At 44.1% G+C, this 23,061-nt stretch overlaps 2 protein-coding genes across 50 annotated transcripts in view; one reads left to right on the forward strand and one right to left on the reverse strand.

Annotated features, from left to right (window-relative positions):
- Nucleotides 1-23,061, reverse strand: part of LOC127652205 (zinc finger protein 501-like) — a 277,426-nt gene that overhangs the window by 216,498 nt on the left and 37,867 nt on the right. The window lies entirely within an intron of this gene.
- The window catches only part of mslnb (mesothelin b), an 89,398-nt gene that overhangs the window by 44,545 nt on the left and 21,792 nt on the right, over nt 1-23,061 (forward strand). For all 49 annotated transcript variants that reach the window (XM_052138306.1, XM_052138298.1, XM_052138299.1 and 46 more), the window contains 20 exons: nt 526-553; nt 817-877; nt 954-1,100; nt 1,235-1,443; nt 1,520-1,623; nt 3,956-4,068; nt 4,303-4,458; nt 4,956-5,164; nt 6,982-7,067; nt 7,144-7,271; nt 7,454-7,579; nt 7,737-7,930; nt 14,036-14,124; nt 14,204-14,331; nt 14,446-14,570; nt 15,290-15,407; nt 17,301-17,516; nt 20,781-20,951; nt 21,918-22,061; nt 22,151-22,200. In XM_052138306.1, coding sequence (XP_051994266.1) covers nt 526-553; nt 817-877; nt 954-1,100; nt 1,235-1,443; nt 1,520-1,623; nt 3,956-4,068; nt 4,303-4,458; nt 4,956-5,164; nt 6,982-7,067; nt 7,144-7,271; nt 7,454-7,579; nt 7,737-7,930; nt 14,036-14,124; nt 14,204-14,331; nt 14,446-14,570; nt 15,290-15,407; nt 17,301-17,516; nt 20,781-20,951; nt 21,918-22,061; nt 22,151-22,200 — 2,602 coding nt within the window. The remainder of the gene's footprint in view (nt 1-525; nt 554-816; nt 878-953; nt 1,101-1,234; nt 1,444-1,519; nt 1,624-3,955; nt 4,069-4,302; nt 4,459-4,955; nt 5,165-6,981; nt 7,068-7,143; nt 7,272-7,453; nt 7,580-7,736; nt 7,931-14,035; nt 14,125-14,203; nt 14,332-14,445; nt 14,571-15,289; nt 15,408-17,300; nt 17,517-20,780; nt 20,952-21,917; nt 22,062-22,150; nt 22,201-23,061) is intronic.

Raw genomic sequence — 23,061 nt, forward strand, 5'->3', positions numbered from 1 at the left:
CTGTCTAATGTTACATTTGACAGTTTATTCAAACATATAAAACACGATCCTTGTGAAAACCTGAACTAATATCATGAGAGGAATATTCTTTCCGTGTCACTGCATTGAGATTTCTTCCTGCTTTAGAGACTGTTATTAATATTCAGAGTTTAATGTGTTTATGACATCACGTGTTGTGTGTTAAACATTAGAACTGCTGTGTTCAGGTTCATTGTTTCATTGTCTGTACTGATGTAAGTTGTAATATTGCATACAGTGTATGTTTAAATAAGATGTCCAACATCAGGATTACACAAATCACTTTCTAGAACTTTCTTAGTTCTTAGATTCGTTTGTGCTCTTTTAATATTTTTTCTCATCATATTTTTATCAACAGTGTTTTAATTCAAATGAATTAAAGTTTGTTTAATTATCGTCTTTTTTTGTTTTGATTTCATATTCATTACAAAATAAAAAAGAAATTTGTCAACTTAAATTTTTTGTCAGAAATGTCTCTCTCTCTCTCTCTCTCTCTCTCTCTCTCAGAGACATCAATTTGCAAGAATGTCAACAGGTGAACAACACACACACACACACACACACAAACACACATTCACATGCACATGCACACACACACACGCACATTCACACGCGCACACAAACGCACATTCACACTCACACACACTCATACTCACACACATTCACATTCACGCGCACACACAAACGAACACACACATTCACACACACACACACACACACACACATTCACACGCACACTCGCACTCACACACATCTGCTCGCCAGTGTTCTCATTGTGTTTACTGATGTGTGTTTCAGCTCTTTTCCTGACGGCAGTCAGCTCTGTGATTTCAACATCACACAGTACGCTTGTGCAGAGGTACACAAACACACCAACACACACAGACACACACTATCCCTCTGTTTGCACACATATTTACTGTGTATGTTTTTAGTTGACAGGTCTGAGCACACAGGACCTCGTGACAATGTTGTCGTGCAGTCTCAACAGTAACGAAACCGTATCCGAGGAGACGTGGAAACTGTTCACGCTGAAGATCAACGTCCTGCTGGGTCCCGCCCTCGACCAGCTCGCCAACATGGTACACCACAAACACTCACAGGACAATAACATTAAATAAAAGCTTGCAACAACACATTTAACAAAGGGACACATGAAAGAGATTGTTGAATTACTAATTAAGTCATTTAGAAAGTCTCTCTTTCTCTTTCTCAGAAGCTGAATAAGTCCCGCTCCTCTGTGTCGTTCTTGAATATGATTGGAGAGGTGACTCTGAGCACCTTCAGCTCGACCAATCTGCAAGATGAATCGTTCATCCAGCGCTGGTTTAACATCAGACTCCGCCCATTTTTACCTCATGCCTCTGAGAACTTTCTGTCCTGTCTCGCCACGAGAGACTTCAGCTGCGACACCTACAGGAGTGTGTGAGTTACACACACACATACACACATGTTTGTGTGTCGATCATAGAGCAGATCTGAGATGTTATTTGTTTTTCAGTGTTGAGATCTTCAGTCAGAGTTTTGACGTCATGTCCACCGATACACAAGCAAATGTCTATGTTGACTTCATCAAAGTCTTCCTCTCTCTCAACAAGACTGCAGGTTAGATTATACACTCACTCACACATGAGTGTAACCTTATAACCTTAACCCCTGACCCCTAGCCCCTGCATCCTAACCTTAACCCCTGAGCCCTAGCCCCTGCACCCTAACCTTAACCCCTGACCCCTAGCACCTGCACCCTAACCTTAACCGCTGAGCCCAAGCCCCTGCACCCTAAACTTAACCCCTGACCCCTAGCCCCTGCACCCTAACCTTAACCCCTGACCCCTAGCCCCTGCACCCTAACCTTAACCCCTGAGCCCTAGCACCTGCACCCTAACCTTAACCCCTGACCCCTAGCACCTGCACCCTAACCTTAACCCCTGAGCCCAAGCCCCTGCACCCTAACCTTAACCCCTGACCCCTAGCCCCTGCACCCTAACCTTAACCCCTGACCCCTAGCCCCTGCACCCTAACCTTAACCCCTGACCCCTAGCACCTGCACCCTAACCTTAACCCCTGAGCCCAAGCCCCTGCACCCTAACCTTAACCCCTGACCCCTAGCCCCTGCACCCTAACCTTAACCCCTGACCCCTAGCACCTGCACCCTCACCTTAACCCCTGACCCCTAGCCCCTACACCTTAACCCCTGACCTCTAGCCCCTACATCCTAACCTTAACCCCTGACCCCTATCCCCTGCACCCTAACCTTAACCCCTGACCCCTAGCCCCTGCACCCTAACCTTAACCCCTGACCCCTAGCCCCTACACCCTAACCTTAACCCCTAGCCCCTGCACCATAACCTTAACCCCTGACCCCTAGCCCCTGCAACCTAACCTTAACCCCTGACCCCTAGCCCCTGCACCCTAACCTTAACCCCTGACCCCTAGCCCCTGCACCCTAACCTTAACCCCTGACCCCTGCACCCTAACCTTAACCCCTGAGCCCTAGCCCCTGCACCCTAACCTTAACCCCTGACCCCTAGCCCCTGCACCCTAACCTTAACCCCTGACCCCTAGTACCTGCACCCTAACCTTAACCCCTGAGCCCTAGCCCCTGCACCCTAACCTTAACCCTGACCCCTAGCCCCTGCACCCTAACCTTAACCCCTGACCCCTGCACCTGCACCCTAACCTTAACCCCTGAGCCCTAGCCCCTGCACCCTCACCTTAACCCCTGACCCCTAGCCCCTGCACCCTCACCTTAACCCCTGACCCCTAGCCCCTGCACCCTAACCTTAACCCCTGACCCCTAGCCCCTGCACCCTAACCTTAACCCCTGACCCCTAGCACTGTAGTATATTTTTATCAAGTTAATCAGGAATAATCAATGAAAACATTGTTGATTTATACCACAGTTATGTCTGAGGGGCAAACATGCAGTTTACTGTATGTAAAGGCCTGTGACGTGATGAATATGTGCTCACATATGTTTGACTATTTGACTGTGTGTGCAGAAACATAAATAGCATTACTTAGGGGGGAGAATTGATCTCTTCCAAAGGACATTCTGTTACTTCTTAATATGGTCAAGACCAGAGTCAATGAAGAGCATGATAGATAATGCATGTAAGCCCCACCTTGTTTGAGGAGATGTATTTAAGTAAAACCAAACCAGAGATGCTTCAGTTGTTGTTGGTACTGTGGTTTCACCGTAGGCAACTCGGCTTTATTGTGTGATAATAAAGTCTATTCTTCTGAAATCAAAACCCCAAAGATGCTGAGTGATTTTTCACAAAATTGGCATGAGAAACCACAACAGCACCTGCACCCTAACCTTAACCCCTGACCCCTAGCACCTGCACCCTCACCTTAACCCCTGACCCCTAGCCCCTAAACCTTAACCCCTGACCCCTTTCCCCTGCACCCTAACCTTAACCCCTGACCCCTATCCCCTGCACCCTAACCTTAACCCCTGACCCCTAGCCCCTGCACCCTAACCTTAACCCCTGACCCCTAGCCCCTGCACCCTAACCTTAACCCCTGCACCCTACACCTTAACCCCTGACCCCTATCCCCTGCACCCTAACCTTAACCCCTGACCCCTAGCCCCTGCACCCTAACCTTAACCCCTGACCCCTAGCCCCTGCACCCTACACCTTAACCCCTGACCCCTAGCCCCTGCACCCTACACATTAACCCCTGACCCCTGACCCCTAGCCCCTACACCTTAACCCCTGACCCCTAGAACCTGCACCCTAACCTTAACCCCTGACCCCTAGCCCCTACACCCTAACCTTAACCCCTAGCCCCTGCACCATAACCTTAACCCCCAAACCCCCGAGCCCTTACCTCTGAATCTCATGCAAACCTGTTGAGAATAATAACTGTTCTGTATTACTGAGGGCATTTATTAGCACAATAAGAGCATTGCCGTGTGGGTTTTGTTTAGGGTGTGTGGACGTCTTGCAGAGCAGCTCTGATTGGCTGACGGTGAACTTTGCACGTTTCGCTGTTTTCACCTCAATCAGCGACCTGCAGATGCTCAACCCCAACTTCAATGTGGTATGATTATACGCACAAAACAGACTTTACATATGCAAATGTTTCTTTGTGTTTGTTTGTGTACATGTGTTTACAGGTGTGTATGTTAAGTGTTTATTACTATTCTGTTTATGCATTTTATTTTTCTTTATTTCTCTTATTTAATTGTGAAAATGCAATCATATATTTTCTGTAAAGCACTTTGCAAGCATTGTTGGTGTGTGATGATGATGTTATATATATGTTTGTGTGCAGTTGGACACTCTGAGTCTGTTGAGTGTGAGACAGTTAGTGGAGCTGTCCAGCACACCCGGCGTCCTCACCACCACCGCTGCGGTCAACCAGCTGCTGCTCAATATACCAGACAATCAATTCACTGGATTCTACACATCACTGTCTGCTGCTCTAAAGGTCTGAATACAGTCTGTGTGTGGACTGTCTGTGTTCTGATTGGCTGTGTGTGTGGAGTATCTGTGTTCTTATTGGCTGTGTGTGGACTCTGTGTTCTGATTGGCTGTGTGTGGACTCTGTGTTCTGATTGGCTGTGTGTGGAGTATCTGTGTTCTGATTGGCTGTGTGTGGACTCTGTGTTCTGATTGGCTGTGTGTGGAGTATCTGTGTTCTGATTGGCTGTGTGTGGACTCTGTGTTCTTATTGGCTGTGTGTGGAGTATCTGTGTTCTGATTGGCTGTGTGTGGAGTATCTGTGTTCTGATTGGCTGTGTGTGGAGTATCTGTGTTCTGATTGGCTGTGTGTGGACTCTGTGTTCTTATTGGCTGTGTGTGGACTCTGTGTTCTGATTGGCTGTGTGTGGACTCTGTGTTCTTATTGGCTGTGTGTGGACTCTGTGTTCTTATTGGCTGTGTGTGGAGTATCTGTGTTCTGATTGGTTGTCCTGTGTCTCTCAGTTGCAGGGCGTAGTGCTCGCTCCTCCTGTCCGTGAAGCCTTCCTGCAGCAGGTGTTTGTCAGAGGGAATCTGACGACAGTATCAGACGCTCAGCTGGAAGTCTGGATACAGAAAATTCTGCCTCCATTCGTACAAAACATCACAGTCCAACAGACCACACAATACTTCAGCATTATTCAGCAGAGACCCTGCTCCATCAGCCAGCAGGGGTGAGATGTACACACACCTACATTGTGTGATCTGCTAGTATACGAGATAAGACATGAGCCGCTCTCACCACACTCTGCATAAAAAGGATAAAAATTTAGGAACTAACAAAAATGCTGCAAACATAATTTAAGCTATTAAAGTTATAAATTTTTTCAGAACTATGAAGTTATATTCCTATTATTTCGTTCTACTATAAATCTAATTTCTGGCTCTAAAACAATATTCACTTTTCCGCCATCGGCCTGAACATTTCTCGTTGTGGATCTGTACCGATCCAGGTTTGCTGGCACGATTATGGTTCCTTTTTCCACTGTGGTTCTGCAAAATCATGAGTAGAACGCTTCTCTTCCTCGGGCGCGATTCAGATCGCTTCTCTTCCTCGGGCGTGATTCAGATCGCTTCTCTTTCCTGGGGCGTGATTCAGATCGCTTCTCTTTCCTGGGGCGTGATTCAGAACGCTTCTCTTTCCTCAGGCGTGATTCAGAACGCTTCTCTTTCCTGGGGCGCGATTCAGAACGCTTCTCTTTCCTGGGGCGTGATTCAGATCGCTTCTCTTTCCTGGGGCGCGATTCAGAACGCTTCTCTTTCCTCAGGCGTGATTCAGAACGCTTCTCTTTCCTGGGGCGCGATTCAGAACGCTTCTCTTTCCTGGGGCGCGATTCAGAACGCTTCTCTTTCCTGGGGCGCGATTCAGAACGCTTCTCTTTCCTGGGGCGCGATTCAGAACGCTTCTCTTTCCTCAGGCGCGATTCAGAACGCTTCTCTTTCCTCAGGCGTGATTCAGAACGCTTCTCTTTCCTCAGGCTTGATTCAGAACGCTTCTCTTTCCTGGGGCGTGATTCAGATCGCTTCTCTTTCCTGGGGCGCGATTCAGAACGCTTCTCTTTCCTCAGGCGTGATTCAGAACGCTTCTCTTTCCTCAGGCGTGATTCAGAACGCTTCTCTTTCCTCGGGCGTGATTCAGATCGCTTCTCTTTCCTGGGGCGTGATTCAGAACGCTTCTCTTTCCTGGGACGTGATTCAGATCGCTTCTCTTTCCTGGGGCACGATTCAGAACGCTTCTCTTTCCTCAGGCGTGATTCAGAACGCTTCTCTTTCCTCGAGGCGTGATTCAGAACGCTTCTCTTTCCTGGGGCGTGATTCAGAACGCTTCTCTTTCCTCAGGCGTGATTCAGAACGCTTCTCTTTCCTGGGGCGTGATTCAGATCGCTTCTCTTTCCTGGGGCGCGATTCAGAACGCTTCTCTTTCCTCGGGCGTGACTCAGAACGCTTCTCTGTCCTCGGGCGTGATTCAGATCGCTTCTCTTTCCTGGGGCGCGATTCACAACGCTTCTCTTTCCCTCGGGCGTGAATCAGAACGCTTCTCTGTCCTCAGGCATGGTTTATAATCATACCAAACAGTGCTTAAGTGGAAATGCTACTGGAACAGTTTCTCACCTTGATCATTACTGTTCAGCCCGATCATGAATAAATGCTTATTGATGACTTCAGTTAGGATGATGTGATTTAAACACTAAATTGAACTAAATTAATTGTACCTATTCTAAAAACTACTTCTAAAACACTTTTATGTTAAATCTAAATCATAGTGATAAACAACTTCAATTATTAGCTCAATATCTTACTTCGGAAGACACAGTTACTTCTACGCATGGACTATTCACTTCTAAAAACTATTCACTAAAATGAATTGGACTTCCCTGTGAATCATGAAACATTTGATATGTGGATTGACGATTGCCTATGTTGTTAGATGCCTCCAGGTAAGACGCACACACACACAGAATGTGATGGATGGTTGTGTTTGTTCTTTCAGGGTTCAGCTGCTGAACTCGTCTGTCTCCACCTTCCAGCCCGCAACACAAGATCAGATCTACCAACAAATCCTCAACTCTTTACAAGGTATCACTCCATCCATCTGTCCCTTCATCCACCTCTCAGCCTGGTCATCCATTCAGTCATCCTTCTTTCCCCACAGGGCCCACCCCGCTGCAGTGCTATGGTAACCAGAGTTACTACTCCTTCCTGGTGTCGTCCTTCATGAGTTTCCAGTTCCCGAATCTGAGCACATTCCTGTCGCTGATGACTCCTGCTCGAGTGTCAGAGGTCACAAACATCCTGCACACTGCCTACACACTCAAATACAATTATAATTTAGTTCAATTCAATCCCATTGTAGAGGCCATGAATAACTACAAGCTCATGAGCATAGATGTTACTTAAGGTTTTGTTTATGTGCTGACGTTTAGAAGTTTTATTGTAGTTTGACGTATGTGTTGTCTCTGCAGCTGTTGGCTTCAATGTCTCCAGCGGAGGTCAGCAGCCTCCTGAACCGTCCAAACGCTGTGGACGATGTAACCAAACTCTGCGAGCTTCTCAGAAACTACCCAAAAACATCACAGTACCTACAGACGGTACGGACTTGTTACGCCGTTCATCTAGAAGCTTGACTAATTTAATACTGTGTTCCATCTGAAGTTCTGATAATCTTATGTACTTTACACAAAGGCTCGTTTAACAGTTTTGAGATTCTTTTAATATAGCGAAGTGTTTTGATCTTTTGTCCTGCAGGAGCGGGTGGGTTCTGTGGGTTTGGCCCGGCAGGTGTTGTCCTGTGTGTGGTCTCAGGTTCTGAAGGTGAACGTCCAGTCTGAGGTGGATCAGTGGTTTGATTATCGACTTGTGCAGTATCTGCCGTTCCTAACCTCACAGCTCATCAGTCCAGACGTCATGCTGGACACCTCCTGCCTCTCCTTCAGGAAGTTGTGAGTAGTGTGTCAATTCAATTTCAATTTCAATTTTCAATTTCAAATTTGCTTTATTAGCATGACTGTGTAACACAATGTTGCCAAAGCATCAACATATTATATATAAATAATAAAACAAACAGACAAACAAACAAAACATATATGTATAAATCATGTCACATGTAGCATTGTAAATAGATGGATAAATAAATATACACACACTGTATAAATAAATACATTGGGTCACTCTAGAGAATTAGCTGTCTCTGGCGTTGTGAATAGCTAGCACATATTTAGCCGCTAGTGCAGCTGTATTATCATCTTCTCCGAGTAAGAAGGACATTTTTTCAGTGTCACTCAGTTCAGAGAATGATGGGATCAAGGCTTCAAATTTGGGCAGAAACGTTTCTCTTATATTGCTATATTTCGAGCAAAAGAGCAGAAAGTGTTCCTCATCCTCTATGTGCTGTAGATCACAGTGTCTACAGATCCTCTCTCTCTCTCTCTGTCCATGTTTGTCTACGTCTTCCTCTCTCTATCTCTAGGTCATGGTCACTTAATCTGTATTTGGAGAGGATTTGTCTTTCTTTAAAATGTTTAATAAATAGATAACTGGCCAATTTAGTGGTTCTATTGAGGGTCGAGTAACATTGGCGTTTATTCTGGAGGTCAAAATGTGCTTTTAATGATTTATCATGAGTGTCTTTTAGATTTGTGTGGATTTCTTTAATAATAATTTTGGGGCTGTAGCTGTGGTCAATAGGGAGTATAGTCTGATGGACGAGTTGAAGAGCGAGTGTGTTCAGAGGATGAGGTTCTGCTGAGGATTCACTGGCGAGGAGGGCTTTATATTGCACTGACTCTGGATCAGACTGATGGAGGTGATGCCAGAACTGAACACATCTCTTCTGGATCTCAATGTTCAGCGGGTACAGGCCTAGCCTCGGCCCTGCAGGCGGCGGTGGACGTGTTTCTGTGGACCCCTAAAATATTTTTGGCAATTTCCAATTGTAATTTTTCTACTGGTGTTTTATCCCAATTTTTAAAATTTAGTACTGGTCCCCAAATTTCACATCCATATAAAATAATTGGTTTTATTATTGAATTATATAATTTGATCCAGGTTTTAATGGGTAATTTTAAGTGTCCGCATCGTGATTTTATGGCATAGAAAGCCCTCCGTGCCTTTTCACTCAGAGTTTTAACAGCCAGACCGAAGCGTCCCGAGGCGCTGATGTCGATACCCAGATAGCTATAGCTCGTGCTGTGCTGCAGGACCTGGCCTTTATACAGGAACTGGTGTTTGTGTGCCTGAGATCGGGCCTTCTTCTGGAACACCATGACTCTGGTTTTGTCCAGGTTGACTGTCAGGGCCCAGTCTCGACAGTACTGTTCCAGCAGGGACAGGCTCTGCTGAAGGCCCTCAGGTGTGCGGGACAGCAGGACCAGATCATCCGCGTACAGCAGACATCTGACCTCTGACCCCTGACCCCTGGCCTGTGTGTGGTGTAGAGTGAGACCGGGTACAGTCGAGCTCTCCAGCGCTGATGCCAGATCATTGATGTAGATGTTGAATAGAGTCGGGCTCAGACTCCACGGCCCTGCTGGAAGAACGCGCTTCTGTGGTCACTGATTTTCACAGCACTTTTGCTGTTGCTGTACAGAGATTTTATAATATCAAATGTTTTTCCGCCGATGCCAATTTGTAGGATTTTGTATAGTAGACCATCATGCCAAATTGAGTCGAATGCTTTTTTAAAGTCTACAAAACATGCAAATATTTTTCTTTGTTTGTCCTTGATGTTTTTGTTGATGAGAGTGTGGAGGGAATAGATGTGGTTGGATGTGCGTGTTTTGTAAAAGCCAATTTGTGCTTTATTTAAAATGTTGTGGGATGAAATGTGTGAGACGATGCGTCTGTTTATGATGCTGCAGAACAGTTTTCCTAAAGCACTGCCCACACTGATGCCGCGATAACTATTGGGGTCGAATCGATCACCTTTCTTGAGTATGGGTGTGATGAGTCCCTCAGACCAGCTCTCAGGGACGCTTCCGGACCACAACACCAAATTAAATAATTTGGCTAAAGTTTGAATCATGCTGGGACTGCTGAGTTTAAGCATTTCATTACTAATGTGATCTTGTCCACATGCTTTCTTTAATTTAAGATGTTTTATATGTTCTAATATTTCAGATATTGTTATATATTTATCTAATGGATTTTGATAATTCTTAATTGTTTTCTCCAAGTCTTCTAATGTTTTCTTTATTTTACTCTGAGGTTGGTTAAGGTCAGCTGGTGCAATTTTTCGATACAAATTTTCAAAGTAAGATTTCCAAATTGTGCCATTCTGGAGTGACATCTCTAGTTTGGGTTTTTCTAGTTTTTTATAAAGGTTCCAGAAAGTATTTTGATCTACCGAATCATCAATTTCATCGATTTTGGCTTTAAAATATTTTTCTCTTTTGTTCCTCAAAATTCTTTTGTAATTTTGCAGACAGTCTGAATAAGAGAGCCGTAATGTCTGGCTGGACGGATCTTTGTGCTTTTTGTTAGAGAGTCTCCTCAGTTCTTTTCTGAGACCGGCACATTCATCATCGAACCAGACATCCTTTCTCATTCTCTGTTGATGCGTTTTATGTTTGCTTTGCGGTTTAATGTTAGATAGAGTTATCAATGTTTTGAATATGTAATTTACGTTTTTTGTTGCTAAATTTATTCCATTAATATCTAAAGTGAAATCAATGGACATAAATTCATCCAGCATTTTTGATATAGTAGGACTGTTCATATTTTCTTTGAATTGATCCGAGTTGGATTGATTCCATTTAAGTTTAGGTTTCAAAGGAAACAGTTTTCCAGATTCAAGTGGAGAGGTTTGAGTTATTTCACACGGGGGTTTCAGATAAAGCACAGTTTGGCAGTGATCGGAGATCAGGAGCTGAGGTCTGACTGTGAAGGCATTAATAACGCTTGGGTCAATATCTGTTATTGAATAATCTACCACACTGGCTCCTAATCTGGAGCAGTAAGTGAATCTACCTAATGTATCTCCACGAGTTCTGCCGTTGATGATGTAGATTCCTAAACCTTTACAGAGTTTTAACATTTGTTTTCCATTAATGTTCACTGAATTATCGTAGCTGTTTCTCGGTGTGATATTCAATGAGGAATGAAACGTGGTGTCATTGAGGATGTGGTCATTATCTACAATATTTACATAATCAATCTCTCGCCCTGTTCTGGCGTTTAAGTCTCCGCGAGATGAGGATATCTCCTCTGGACTGAAAGTGTAAGATATCAGCCTGTAATGTTGGAAAGCTTTGCTCTTCGTAATAGGGAGAGTCGTGGGGTGGGATATAGATGGCACAAAGGTAAAGATTGGACTGTGATATGATGGATTTCACTTCAAGCCAAATAGATGATTTTCCACTTTTAGCAATTTTAATCGAATGTTTTAAATCGTCTTTGTGCCATATAAGTATTCCACCTGAGTCTCGGCCACATTTTATTTTAGAATTCTTTGATGAAGGAACCATAATTTCCTTGTATCCTATTGGACAGTGTAAAGTCTCATTACTACGACACCACGTCTCATGAAAGATACAGATGTCCATATCTGTTACACTGCTGAGTAAGTCTTGGTCTGCAGTCTTATTACCAAAAGCAGAAGAGTGCAGACCTTGTATATTCCAACTACTGATTTTAAAAGATTTCATGGGTTCTTCTATAATGTGTGTGTGATGTGTGTGTGATGCAGGTTATGTCCTCAGTCTGGAGCAGATGATGTTCAGCAGATGTCTTATCTGGTTGAGTTCAGCCGCTGCAGGGTTCTGTGGTTGTTGAGCGGCTGCTGCGTAGCTCTTGTGTTGTGATGGAGGGCCGGTGGCCGGTCTGGGCTCTGCTGGAGGATGAGGGCTTCTCGGTGGCTGAGAGCTTCTCTTGTTATCGAAGTTTCTGTTGTTTCTTGCTGTGTTTCCAAGGGCTGTGCTTTTCAGCACTCTGGCGAAGACTTTCACTCCTTGCTTATTGAGATGTATGTGGTCATACATATGATGAGGCTGTATGTCTTTGTGATGGGCTAGATGAACATTAGGGATGAGTGCGCAGCTTCTGGAGAGTTCCACATTATTCCCGTGGATCACGTGGAAGGGCACGTCGGCGCGTGGCAGCAGTGTGGACAGAGTTATTCTGGCCTCTGGGAATCGCTGTGTGGCTCTGATCGCCACCTCTCTCATCACAGGAGCCACACGGCCCTTCATGGCCCTTAAGTCATTTGTCCCTGTGTGGATTATTATGTGCTTGTAGTTTTCATGTTTACTCTCAGTCAGGATCTGAAAAGCACTTCTTGTGTTTGGACACCAGATTTTCATGGCTCTCATGTTTGGTAAAGAAGTTTCTCACTGACATATTTCCCATTGGAGTCAGTCAGGATAAGAGCGTGTGTTTCTCCTGGGTCCTGTGCAGCGGAGCTGTGGATCTGGGATGCTGGATCAGTCGAGCAGTGAGGCTCTTCCACTGGTATCTGTTCAGGGTGAGGATTCTCCATGAGCATCTCTGGACGAGTCAAGGGTTTAGCAGAAGACTCTGGTGCTGAAACAGAATTGAGTCTTTCTTTTAGGTCAGTGATGAGTTCATCTTTGGTGTGGAGAACTGACTTCAAGGCAGAGAACTCCTCCTGCATTTCTTTTCTAACGTCTGCTAGTTGTCTTCCTAAAGTGGATTTTACTTCCCTCAGTTCATCTTTAGTTTGTTGAAGTTCTGTTGACATTTCTTCTCTGTGTCTCTGCAGATATTCAACTTCTTGTTTTAAGTTCTTTATGTCAATTGTAACTTGTTCCATGTTGATGTCTTTTAGGTGGGACAGTATTAACTCTTTTATCTCCACTACTTCTACTTCCAGAAGTGAAAAATTGTCTTTCATTCTTGACATTGGAGATGGGATCGCAGTTGCTGAAGTCGCTGATATCTTTTGGCCTGATTTTCCAGGGGAGGCATCAATGTTCAAATTTTTGTCAGCTTCATCAGACAGTGCCAGTGTTTTTATTAGTTCAAAATCCTTAATGAAGACCTTGAGAGCAGACTCTGATCCCTGGATCATGACAGTGCCATTTTGATATAAGTTCAGGGTCAAAAATCTTGTTTCATCATTTTTTTCAGCATCTTCAAATGCTAAGATCTGTCTGCCTTTACAGATGCCTCTTTTCTTGTATGTAGTCATATTGTCAAAATTGTCTTTTCCATATGTAGTTCATTAGCACCAGTGTTGCGGTGTAACCAACTGCATTTAGTAAAAGATATTATTTCCCAATGAGTATCATGTAGCGTGATGTTCTCCTGGAGCGTCGTCACTTTCAAGTAGTGTTGGGAAGTAAGATTCATGTCAGTGAATTGGTTTTGACAATCAAATCAATCGATTCAGAAACTAATAATAAAGTGTTCCCAGAAGTCCCTGTGCAGCATTTTATATCTTCTTTCTGTAGCTAAATGAATGGTTTGTTAAATATGTAAGAGACAATATACAGTCAGCCAGTTGTTATCGTACATTTAACCCCAACAGCTTGATCAGAACCCCGACACAAAGCAGAGGAATCTCCCTTAAAAGAGGGGTTTCTTTTGCAAAAATGGTCTAAAATATTGATTTTATTGAGATTGTTATTATGTGAGAAGAAAGAGATCACTTCAAAGTCTCATGTACACCAAGTGTATGCTAGCTGTGTGTGCTTGGGCCTGTTTGGTCGAAAGGCTTAAAGACTAGACCGGACTCATAATGTGTATCTAAACCAATTAAGCCCAGATCTTATTTAACTTGTGACTTAGCCCAGCTATGTGTGGATTTATTACAAATAATGACCTAATGTGTGCAGTGTCAGATTTGGCTATGATTTACCGTCTTAAAGACGCATTTCTATGTGTCATGTCCAAAAGCAGACCTTACTGTGCAAGCTGAACCACCTGAGCAAATAGCATTTTAAGAGAAAACCTCTCGTAGTGCTGCAGTGAACCGGTTAAGTGATCAAATTTGATGAGATTCAGTGTTCTTGGCTGATGAAAAAGTAACGTGAACAGTTTCTCCCCATTATAAAGTGTGATCATGAGGATTTCATGTGTTTTTCTGTTAGTGTGACCGTGATGGGTAAACACAACTACAGTGTGACAGACTTCACTCAAGGAGACATCTACAGGATCATCCAGATGTACCTGAACACCTGTGAGTGACCTTGTTTCCAGTTTTATCTGTTTTTGTCCACATGTTTTTGGCTCTGACTAAGTCATGTTTGTCTTCTCAGCTTCTGCTCCGAAATGTTATAACGCCTCTAACCCTGATCTTAACTCCACCGCCTGGTTCGCCAACTACATCGGCGTCTTCATGAGCTTCATCACACTGGATGATCTCTTACGCTTCGGCTCCTCAAAGGTGTGTGAACATCTCCAAAAATGTCCTTTATATGTCATGGTCACGTTTCAGATTCACGGCATCAGATTTTACGCTTCTGTGAACTTCCGTGTTTTTGTCTCGTTGTGTTTATAGCTCCAGCCATTCACAGTAAACCTGGAGAATCTTCAGCTCTTTAAGCAGTTCAGCGTTCCTGATAACGTCACAGAGTTCTACATGGCCCTGTTGTTCCAGGAGAACCCGTCCTTCAGCGCCTTCTAGTGAGGAACACAAACAACAACAACCATTCCTTACTCAGATCTTAAAATCGATATCAGCAAAAGTGCTGAATGATTCCAAAGTATCTTGAGCTGCTGCCACCAGGAATAATCTGTTCTGGAGTTCAGTGTGGGAAAACCACACGTTCAGAATATTCAAATAATTATGTTGGTTTGACCAAGCTAACATTTGTTATTCAACAAACCTGGTTTCAAAATCCCTTAACTGAGACCGACATTTCTATCACTTACGGCTCCTAGAGCTTTTAAGCTACATCCATCAATTTTGGCACAGACCTTCAGACTGTTCTGGAAAAGTGCGCTATGACTTCTCTAACTGATCGGACTTACAGTTTTTGCTCAGCAGACAATCAAATATGTAAAAATTCCCATAGACTTACATTGACCGATTGCTGGTATATTCAAAAATTCAAATGTAAACAAACCCACTGAAGGCCTTTAATCTGCTTTCAGTGCTCTCTGACACAGCATTGTAAAGCCGACAGCAAAGTCTGTCTTGACAAACATTAAGTATCTATTTGTAGCTACTATACATACAACAATAGCGCCGACACTACTGCCTTTATGATACTGGCGTTTGAAAATGACTGTGGCACCGACATGAAGTTGAAGCTCGATAGCGCACACTCATGTCAGTGTTTCAGAAAGCATGTGAGAGCGTGTGTTGTGTAATGATGTTTGTATGGGTTGTGTGTTTGTAGTCTTCCAGAGAAGTTTCTCTGTTTGGCTCCTCCGAGCTCCTTCCTTCAGTTGAATATGACGCAGTTAAAGATCGTCTCACCAAGCATCCATCAGACCTGCACCACCATACAACCTGACGTATGTACATCTCTCTGTGTACACTTCATTATACTATACACAAGTCCATTGACACAACGTCCCTTTGGGCAATTCCTTATCAATAAAATAATGTTTCTTTAAGTTTTTTTTTAGGGTTAGGTCTGTAATGATTAGTATAGAGAGACATATACATACTGATATCTTAATATAACTGTATTGTCTATACTGCTGACATTTCACTGTGTGTGAGGCAGTTTATCACTCAGGTAAGATTGTGTGTAATATATTGTGTAGAGTTGTTGATTTCTGTGTGTGTTTTTGCATGTGTGTGTGTGTGTGTGTGTGTGTGTGTATGTAGTCAGCGGTTTGTAGATCGTGTGTGGCAGATGATTATCACGTGTAATGTAGTGTGTACATGATCACAGTGTTGTGTGTGTGTGTGTGTGTGTGTGTGTGTACATGATCACAGTGTTGTGTGTGTGTGTGTGTGTGTACATGATCACAGTGTTGTGTGTGTGTGTGTGTGTGTGTGTGTACATGATCACAGTGATGTGTGTGTGTGTGTGTGTTTTGTGTGTGTGTGTGTGTGTGTGTGTGTGTGTGTGTGTGTACATGATCACAGTGTTGTGTGTGTGTGTGTGTGTGTGTGTGTACATGATCACAGTGTTGTGTGTGTGTGTGTGTGTGTGTGTGTGTACATGATCACAGTGTTGTGTGTGTGTGTGTGTGTGTGTGTGTGTGTACATGATCACAGTGTTGTGTGTGTGTGTGTGTGTGTGTACATGATCACAGTGTTGTGTGTGTGTGTGTGTGTGTGTGTGTGTGTACATGATCACAGTGTTGTGTGTGTGTGTGTGTGTGTGTACATGATCACAGTGTTGTGTGTGTGTGTGTGTGTGTGTGTGTGTGTGTGTGTGTACATGATCACAGTGTTGTGTGTGTGTGTGTGTGTGTGTGTGTGTGTACATGATCACAGTGTTGTGTGTGTGTGTGTGTGTGTGTGTGTGTGTACATGATCACAGTGTTGTGTGTGTGTGTGTGTGTGTGTGTGTACATGATCACAGTGTTGTGTGTGTGTGTGTGTGTGTGTGTGTACATGATCACAGTGTTGTGTGTGTGTGTGTGTGTGTGTGTGTGTGTACATGATCACAGTGTTGTGTGTGTGTGTGTGTGTGTGTACATGATCACAGTGTTGTGTGTGTGTGTGTGTGTGTGTGTGTGTGTACATGATCACAGTGTTGTGTGTGTGTGTGTGTGTGTAGTCAGCGGTTTGTAGATCGTGTGTGGCAGATGATTATCACGTGTAATGTAGTGTGTACATGATCACAGTGTTGTGTGTGTGTGTGTGTGTGTGTGTGTGTGTACATGATCACAGTGTTGTGTGTGTGTACATGATCACAGTGTTGTGTGTGTGTGTGTGTGTGTGTGTGTGTGTGTGTGTGTACATGATCACAGTGTTGTGTGTGTGTGTGTGTGTGTGTACATGATCACAGTGTTGTGTGTGTGTGTGTGTGTGTGTGTGTGTGTGTGTGTGTGTGTGTGTGTGTGTGTGTGTGTGTGTAGTCAGCGGTTTGTAGATCGTGTGTGGCAGATGATTATCACGTGTAATGTAGTGTGTACATGATCACAGTGTTGTGTGTGTGTGTGTGTGTGTACATGATCACAGTGTTGTGTGTGTGTGTGTGTGTACATGATCACAGTGTTGTGTGTGTGTGTGTGTGTGTGTACATGATCACAGTGTTGTGTGTGTGTGTGTGTGTGTGTGTGTGTACATGATCACAGTGATGTGTGTGTGTGTGTGTGTGTACACACATAATCACAGTGTTGTGTGTGTGTGTACATGATCACAGTGTTGTGTGTTTAATGAGTGTGTGTGTGTGTGTACATGATCACAGTGTTGTGTGTGTTTAATGAGTGTGTGTGTGTGTGCAGGTGTCGGCCGCTCTGGCGAGTAACGCCCCTGTTCTGTCGGTGGACTCCATCACAGCTCTTAATCAGTCGTGTACAGGTTTAAGTACAGATCAGATCAGTCTGACAGGAGGGGCGGTGCTTCAGAATGCTCTGTCTGTGCTCAGCGCTGTGATTGGCTGGAATCAAGATCAGGCCATGTCAATCATTCAAACGCTGCTGTCGTCTGGAGTTTACCAGGTACAAACACGTTCATATCTTCTATACAGGTGGTCACTTATTCAGTACAACATCATATTTACAGTTCTAGAGACGAGAACTTCATACACTGCAAAATATCATTTCTTAATGAGAATTGTTGCCTTGTGTTCCTTTTCCTACTTTTCAAAACAAGATCAATTTACTTGAGAAGCAAACCCCCCATTCGATTTCTCTGAAAACAAGACTTAATATCTTACATAATTCTGCTTCTGCAGTATTTTCTTCTTGTTTAAAGCAGTTTTCTGAAGTGTATTTAGTAACTTCAGATGCCCAGACACAATTGCTGTCACAACATGGCAGACATTTCATCTGAAACCAAAGCAGGAAGCGTCCCAGTTCTGTTATGAGAAATCTGGGAATGCTGCTTGACCAATCAAAATAGAGGACCTCAACTAAGTGTTGTATAATTGAATGGATACTTTGTGTACTTTTATCATGTGTATTTTTTGAACTGGTTATGTTGATATCATGAACAACTTTGAGTTGTTATGACAGCCAACATCTGCACAAGCTAATCCGGAACTCGTTTTTACTCACACTCAAAATGCTTGTTGTTCTCTGTGTGGAGTGCTCGTCTTAGTAGTTATTATCTTGATTCTTATGGAAACTGATACCAATAAACATTCCAGCAGCGATTGCAGTCATCATGCAGTGCCCAGTGGTTATTCAGGAAACTGTGGATGGACAACAACTCACACAAATAGCAATGAGCACAGGAGACACGACTTACAGTTGATTCCATAGAGTTTAATGTTAGCATTTTGCTAAGCTAATAATAAGCCTGTCAGGCACAAAGCAGCGCATCTTTCCTGAATCAATGCAATTACAAACATTATAAACAATTTAGTCAAAACAATGTATCTTATGAGGCATCATAATCAAGCAACCTTCTTTTGGAACGGTCTTCACAACAGGAAGTGCCCATGAATGACTCACTAAACGGGAACTGCTTTTGAGTGACGAGCCTCAGATTATAGAACATTAACAAAAGCATTTCAGTCTCAGATGCTGGATTAATCCATGTATTTATATGCACATTTTGACATATTGCATAGAAATGCTGGATGGAAACACCGTGATGTGAATCAAATCTCCAAAATGCACTGGATTTTTTATTTGATGTGTCAAGTCAAGTGTTTTTTATTGTGGTTCAACCATATACAGTTAGTACAGTACACAGTGAAACGAGACAATGTTCCTCCAGGACCATGTGCTACATAAAACAACATAGGACAAACACAGAACCACATGAGACTACACAGACTAAATAACATACCTATATAAAGTGCACATGCAAACATGTGCAAAAAGTACAGGACAGTACAATACATATCTGACAATGAACAGGACAATAGACACAGTGAGAGACAGTGAGTGACAGTGAGACACAGTGAGAGACAGTGAGTGACAGTGAGACACAGTGAGTGACAGTGAGAGACAGTGAGTGACAGTGAGACACAGTGAGACACAGTGAGTGACAGTGAGAGACAGTGAGTGACAGTGAGACACAGTGAGACACAGTGAGTGACAGTGAGAGACAGTGAGTGACAGTGAGTGACAGTGAGAGACAGTGAGACACAGTGAGTGACAGTGAGAGCCAGTGAGAGCCAGTGAGAGACAGTGAGAGCTAGTGAGTGACAGTGAGAGACAGTGAGAGACAGTGAGAGACAGTGAGTCACAGTGAGAGACAGTGAGAGACAGTGAGAGACAGTGAGAGACAGTGAGAGACAGTGAGTGACAGTGAGTGACAGTGAGAGACAGTGAGACACAGTGAGAGCCAGTGAGAGACAGTGAGAGACAGTGAGTGACAGTGAGAGACAGTGAGAGACAGTGAGTGACAGTGAGAGACAGTGAGAGCCAGTGAGTCACAGTGAGAGACAGTGAGTGCCAGTGAGAGACAGTGAGACACAGTGAGAGACAGTGAGTGACAGTGAGAGCCAGTGAGAGACCGTGAGAGACAGTGAGTGACAGTGAGAGACAGTGAGACACAGTGAGAGACAGTGAGAGCCAGTGAGTCACAGTGAGAGACAGTGAGAGACAGTGAGTGACAGTGAGTGACAGTGAGTGACAGTGAGTGACAGTGAGAGACAGTGAGAGCCAGTGAGACACAGTGAGAGACAGTGAGACACAGTGAGAGCCAGTGAGTCACAGTGAGAGACAGTGAGAGACAGTGAGTGACAGTGAGTTACAGTGAGAGACAGTGAGAGCCAGTGAGACACAGTGAGAGCCAGTGAGACACAGTGAGAGACAGTGAGAGACAGTGAGAGACAGTGAGTGACAGTGAGTGACAGTGAGAGACAGTGAGACACAGTGAGAGACAATGAGTGACAGTGAGTGACAGTGAGAGACAGTGAGACACAGTGAGAGACAGTGAGAGACAGTGAGTGACAGTGAGACACAGTGAGACACAGTGAGAGACAGTGAGAGACAGTGAGAGACAGTGAGTGACAGTGAGAGACAGTGAGAGACAGTGAGTGACAGTGAGTGACAGTGAGAGACAGTGAGACACAGTGAGTGACAGTGAGACACAGTGAGAGACAGTGAGTGACAGTGAGTGACAGTGAGTGACAGTGAGACACAGTGTGAGACAGTGAGAGACAGTGAGAGACAGTGAGAGACAGTGAGAGACAGTGAGAGACAGTGAGTGACAGTGAGAGACAGTGCAGCACCGACCAGTACACATTTGTAATCTGAGTAGTGGAAAACGTATGCCAAACGTAAACATAACATACAACGGGATAGTGTTCTATGTGTGTGTGTGTGTGTGTGTGTGTCAGTCCAGTCTCTGAGTATTGAGGAGTCTGATGGCTTGGGGGAAGAAGCTGTTACACAGTCTGGCCGTGACGGCCCGAATGCTTCGGTACCTCTTGCCAGACGGCAGGAGGGTAAAGAGTTTGTGTGAGGGGTGTGTGGGGTCGTCCACAATGCTGGTTGCTTTGCGGATACAGTGTTTTTTGTAAATGTCTTTGATGGAGGGAAGAGATACCCCGATGATCTTCTCAGCTGTCCTCACTATCCTCTGCAGGGTCTGAAACGGTGCAAGTCCCAAACCAGGCAGTGATGCAGCTGCTCAGGATGCTCTCAATAGTCCCTCAACTAGACTTGACATCCACACAGCTGTCTCTGAGTCATAGATCACATGATCATCTCCCCTGATAGCACATGTGGTTCTCCGAGATGTTTTTTACAAACACACACAACATGAACAGCATCACTCACGACACATCTCTCTCTCTGTTGCAGATTAATGATATGGAAAGTCTTCAGCGTTTGGGTTCATTAATCATTGGAATTTCATCATCAATTATCAACTCAATCCAAAACTATTTTTTGCTTAACGCGGTCAAATACCCATCATTCCTGACCAACGTGATGACTGCACCTGTGATCATACAACAGACTATCGTCAGCCAGGTAACACACACTCACAATACACACACACTCACTATACACACACACACTCACTATATATACACACACTACACACACACTTACTATACACACACACTCACTATACACACACACACTACACACACACACACACACACTCACACACTCACCATACACACACACACACACTATACACAAAATTCACACACTCACACACACTCACTATACACACACACACTACACACACACACACTCACTATACACACACACACACACTCACTATACACACACAGACGCTCACACATGTAGTGTTTCCATGTTTTATGGGGACTTTCCATAGACATAATGGTTTTTATACTGAACAAACTTTATATTCTATCCCCTAAACCTAACCCTACCCCTAAACCTAACCCTCACAGAAAACGTTCTGCATTTTTACATTTTCAAAAAACATAATTTAGTATGATTTATAAGCTGTTTTCCTCATGGGGACCGACAAAATGGGACATTTGGTCCCCACAAAGTGATAAATACACGCTCACTATACACACACACACTACACACACACACTCACTATACACACACACACTCACTATGCACACACACACTCACAATGCACACACACACTCACTACACACACACACACACACACTCACTATATACACACACACACACTCACTATACACACACACACACAGACTCACTATATACACACACACTCACTATACACACACACACTCACTATATACACACACACACACACTCACTATACACACACACACTACACACACTCACTATACACACACACACACACTACACACACTAAACACACACACTACACACAAACTCACTACACACACTATTTACACACACACACACAACACACTACACACACACTCACTATATACACACACAATACACACACACACACTCACTATACAAACGCACACACTTAAAGACATGTTTCGTCTCATGTTTGTCTCTCTTCAGATCATCTCTGTGAATACGGCCTCTGACACCATCATCACAAACGTTCCTGATGTCTTGGCAACAGAGATCCCACGTATCTTCCTTCTGGGTGTGTCCTCCTCTTCTGCGGTGACTGTCAATGAAAAGAAATGGAAACCTGAGCAGGTACAGCATGCTTCTACTTTAGGAAATATTACAAACACTGTTGTCTGTCATGAGACAAATTTGACATTTGAAAATCTTTCTCCTCTCAGGCCATGTTGCTGTTCGAAACAGTTGCGACGGAGATCAGCAATCCATATGAGTGAGTGCAAGGAGAAATTATTACTAAAGCTAATATGTGTAAACAAATTACAGTTGATAAGTTGAGCTTAGAGGACTTGATAGTAAAATCCCTTAGAATAATCAACACTTTCTTGATATCTTGGGTGGGGGTAGGGGTTCTAACTTCATTGGGGTCATCAGGTGGGCACCCTCCTTCCTTGGTGTATCGTTGATAAGCCCACAACAACTCCAAGGGCTCAACAGCGACACCTGGCGTCCAAGGTGCGCCCCCCTCCGCTTTTACCCCTCTTGGTCATTTTGCAGCCCAATTGGGATCCTTTCGTTTTAGCCACAGCCAGTTGCTGCTTCGCTCAGCAGCTTCTGACAGCGACCTGACGGCTTGTAGGAAGGCCTGTCCTCTAACTCCCAACCCCTTCAGCAGCCTAGTTGTTGCTGTAGCTACAAACCTCTGCAACCAACCTTTACAGGGAACAACTGTGTTCATACACTTCACCAGCTGCAGTCACCCATGGCACGGTTGGTTTCCACGATGAACAGGGACTTTTGCGAGGTTGACCACAAAATCAGGTCCGGCCTGAGATTAGGTATAATTATCTCAGGCAGAGAGATGAGCTTCTGGTCTAGATCAACCTGCATTTTCGAGTCCCGTGCAACCTCCAGCAGGGTCGATTCCCTTCTTGCAGTTGGCTTCACTGGAAATTGTTCTGCTCTTATGAATGTGGTGGTTTTTGAGAATCCAGGTATTGGGGAGAGAGGGCATTGGTAGTAGTTATCCTTCCCTCTAGGGTAATTGCCAGTTGTCTCAGGACCTGGTTGTGCCTCCAGGTGTAACAGACTTGGGAAACACTTTTTTTTTTTTGCAGCTGACGAGGATGTGCCT

Source organism: Xyrauchen texanus, chromosome 11 (assembly GCF_025860055.1).
Source record: "Xyrauchen texanus isolate HMW12.3.18 chromosome 11, RBS_HiC_50CHRs, whole genome shotgun sequence".
Lineage (NCBI taxonomy): Eukaryota > Metazoa > Chordata > Actinopteri > Cypriniformes > Catostomidae > Xyrauchen > Xyrauchen texanus.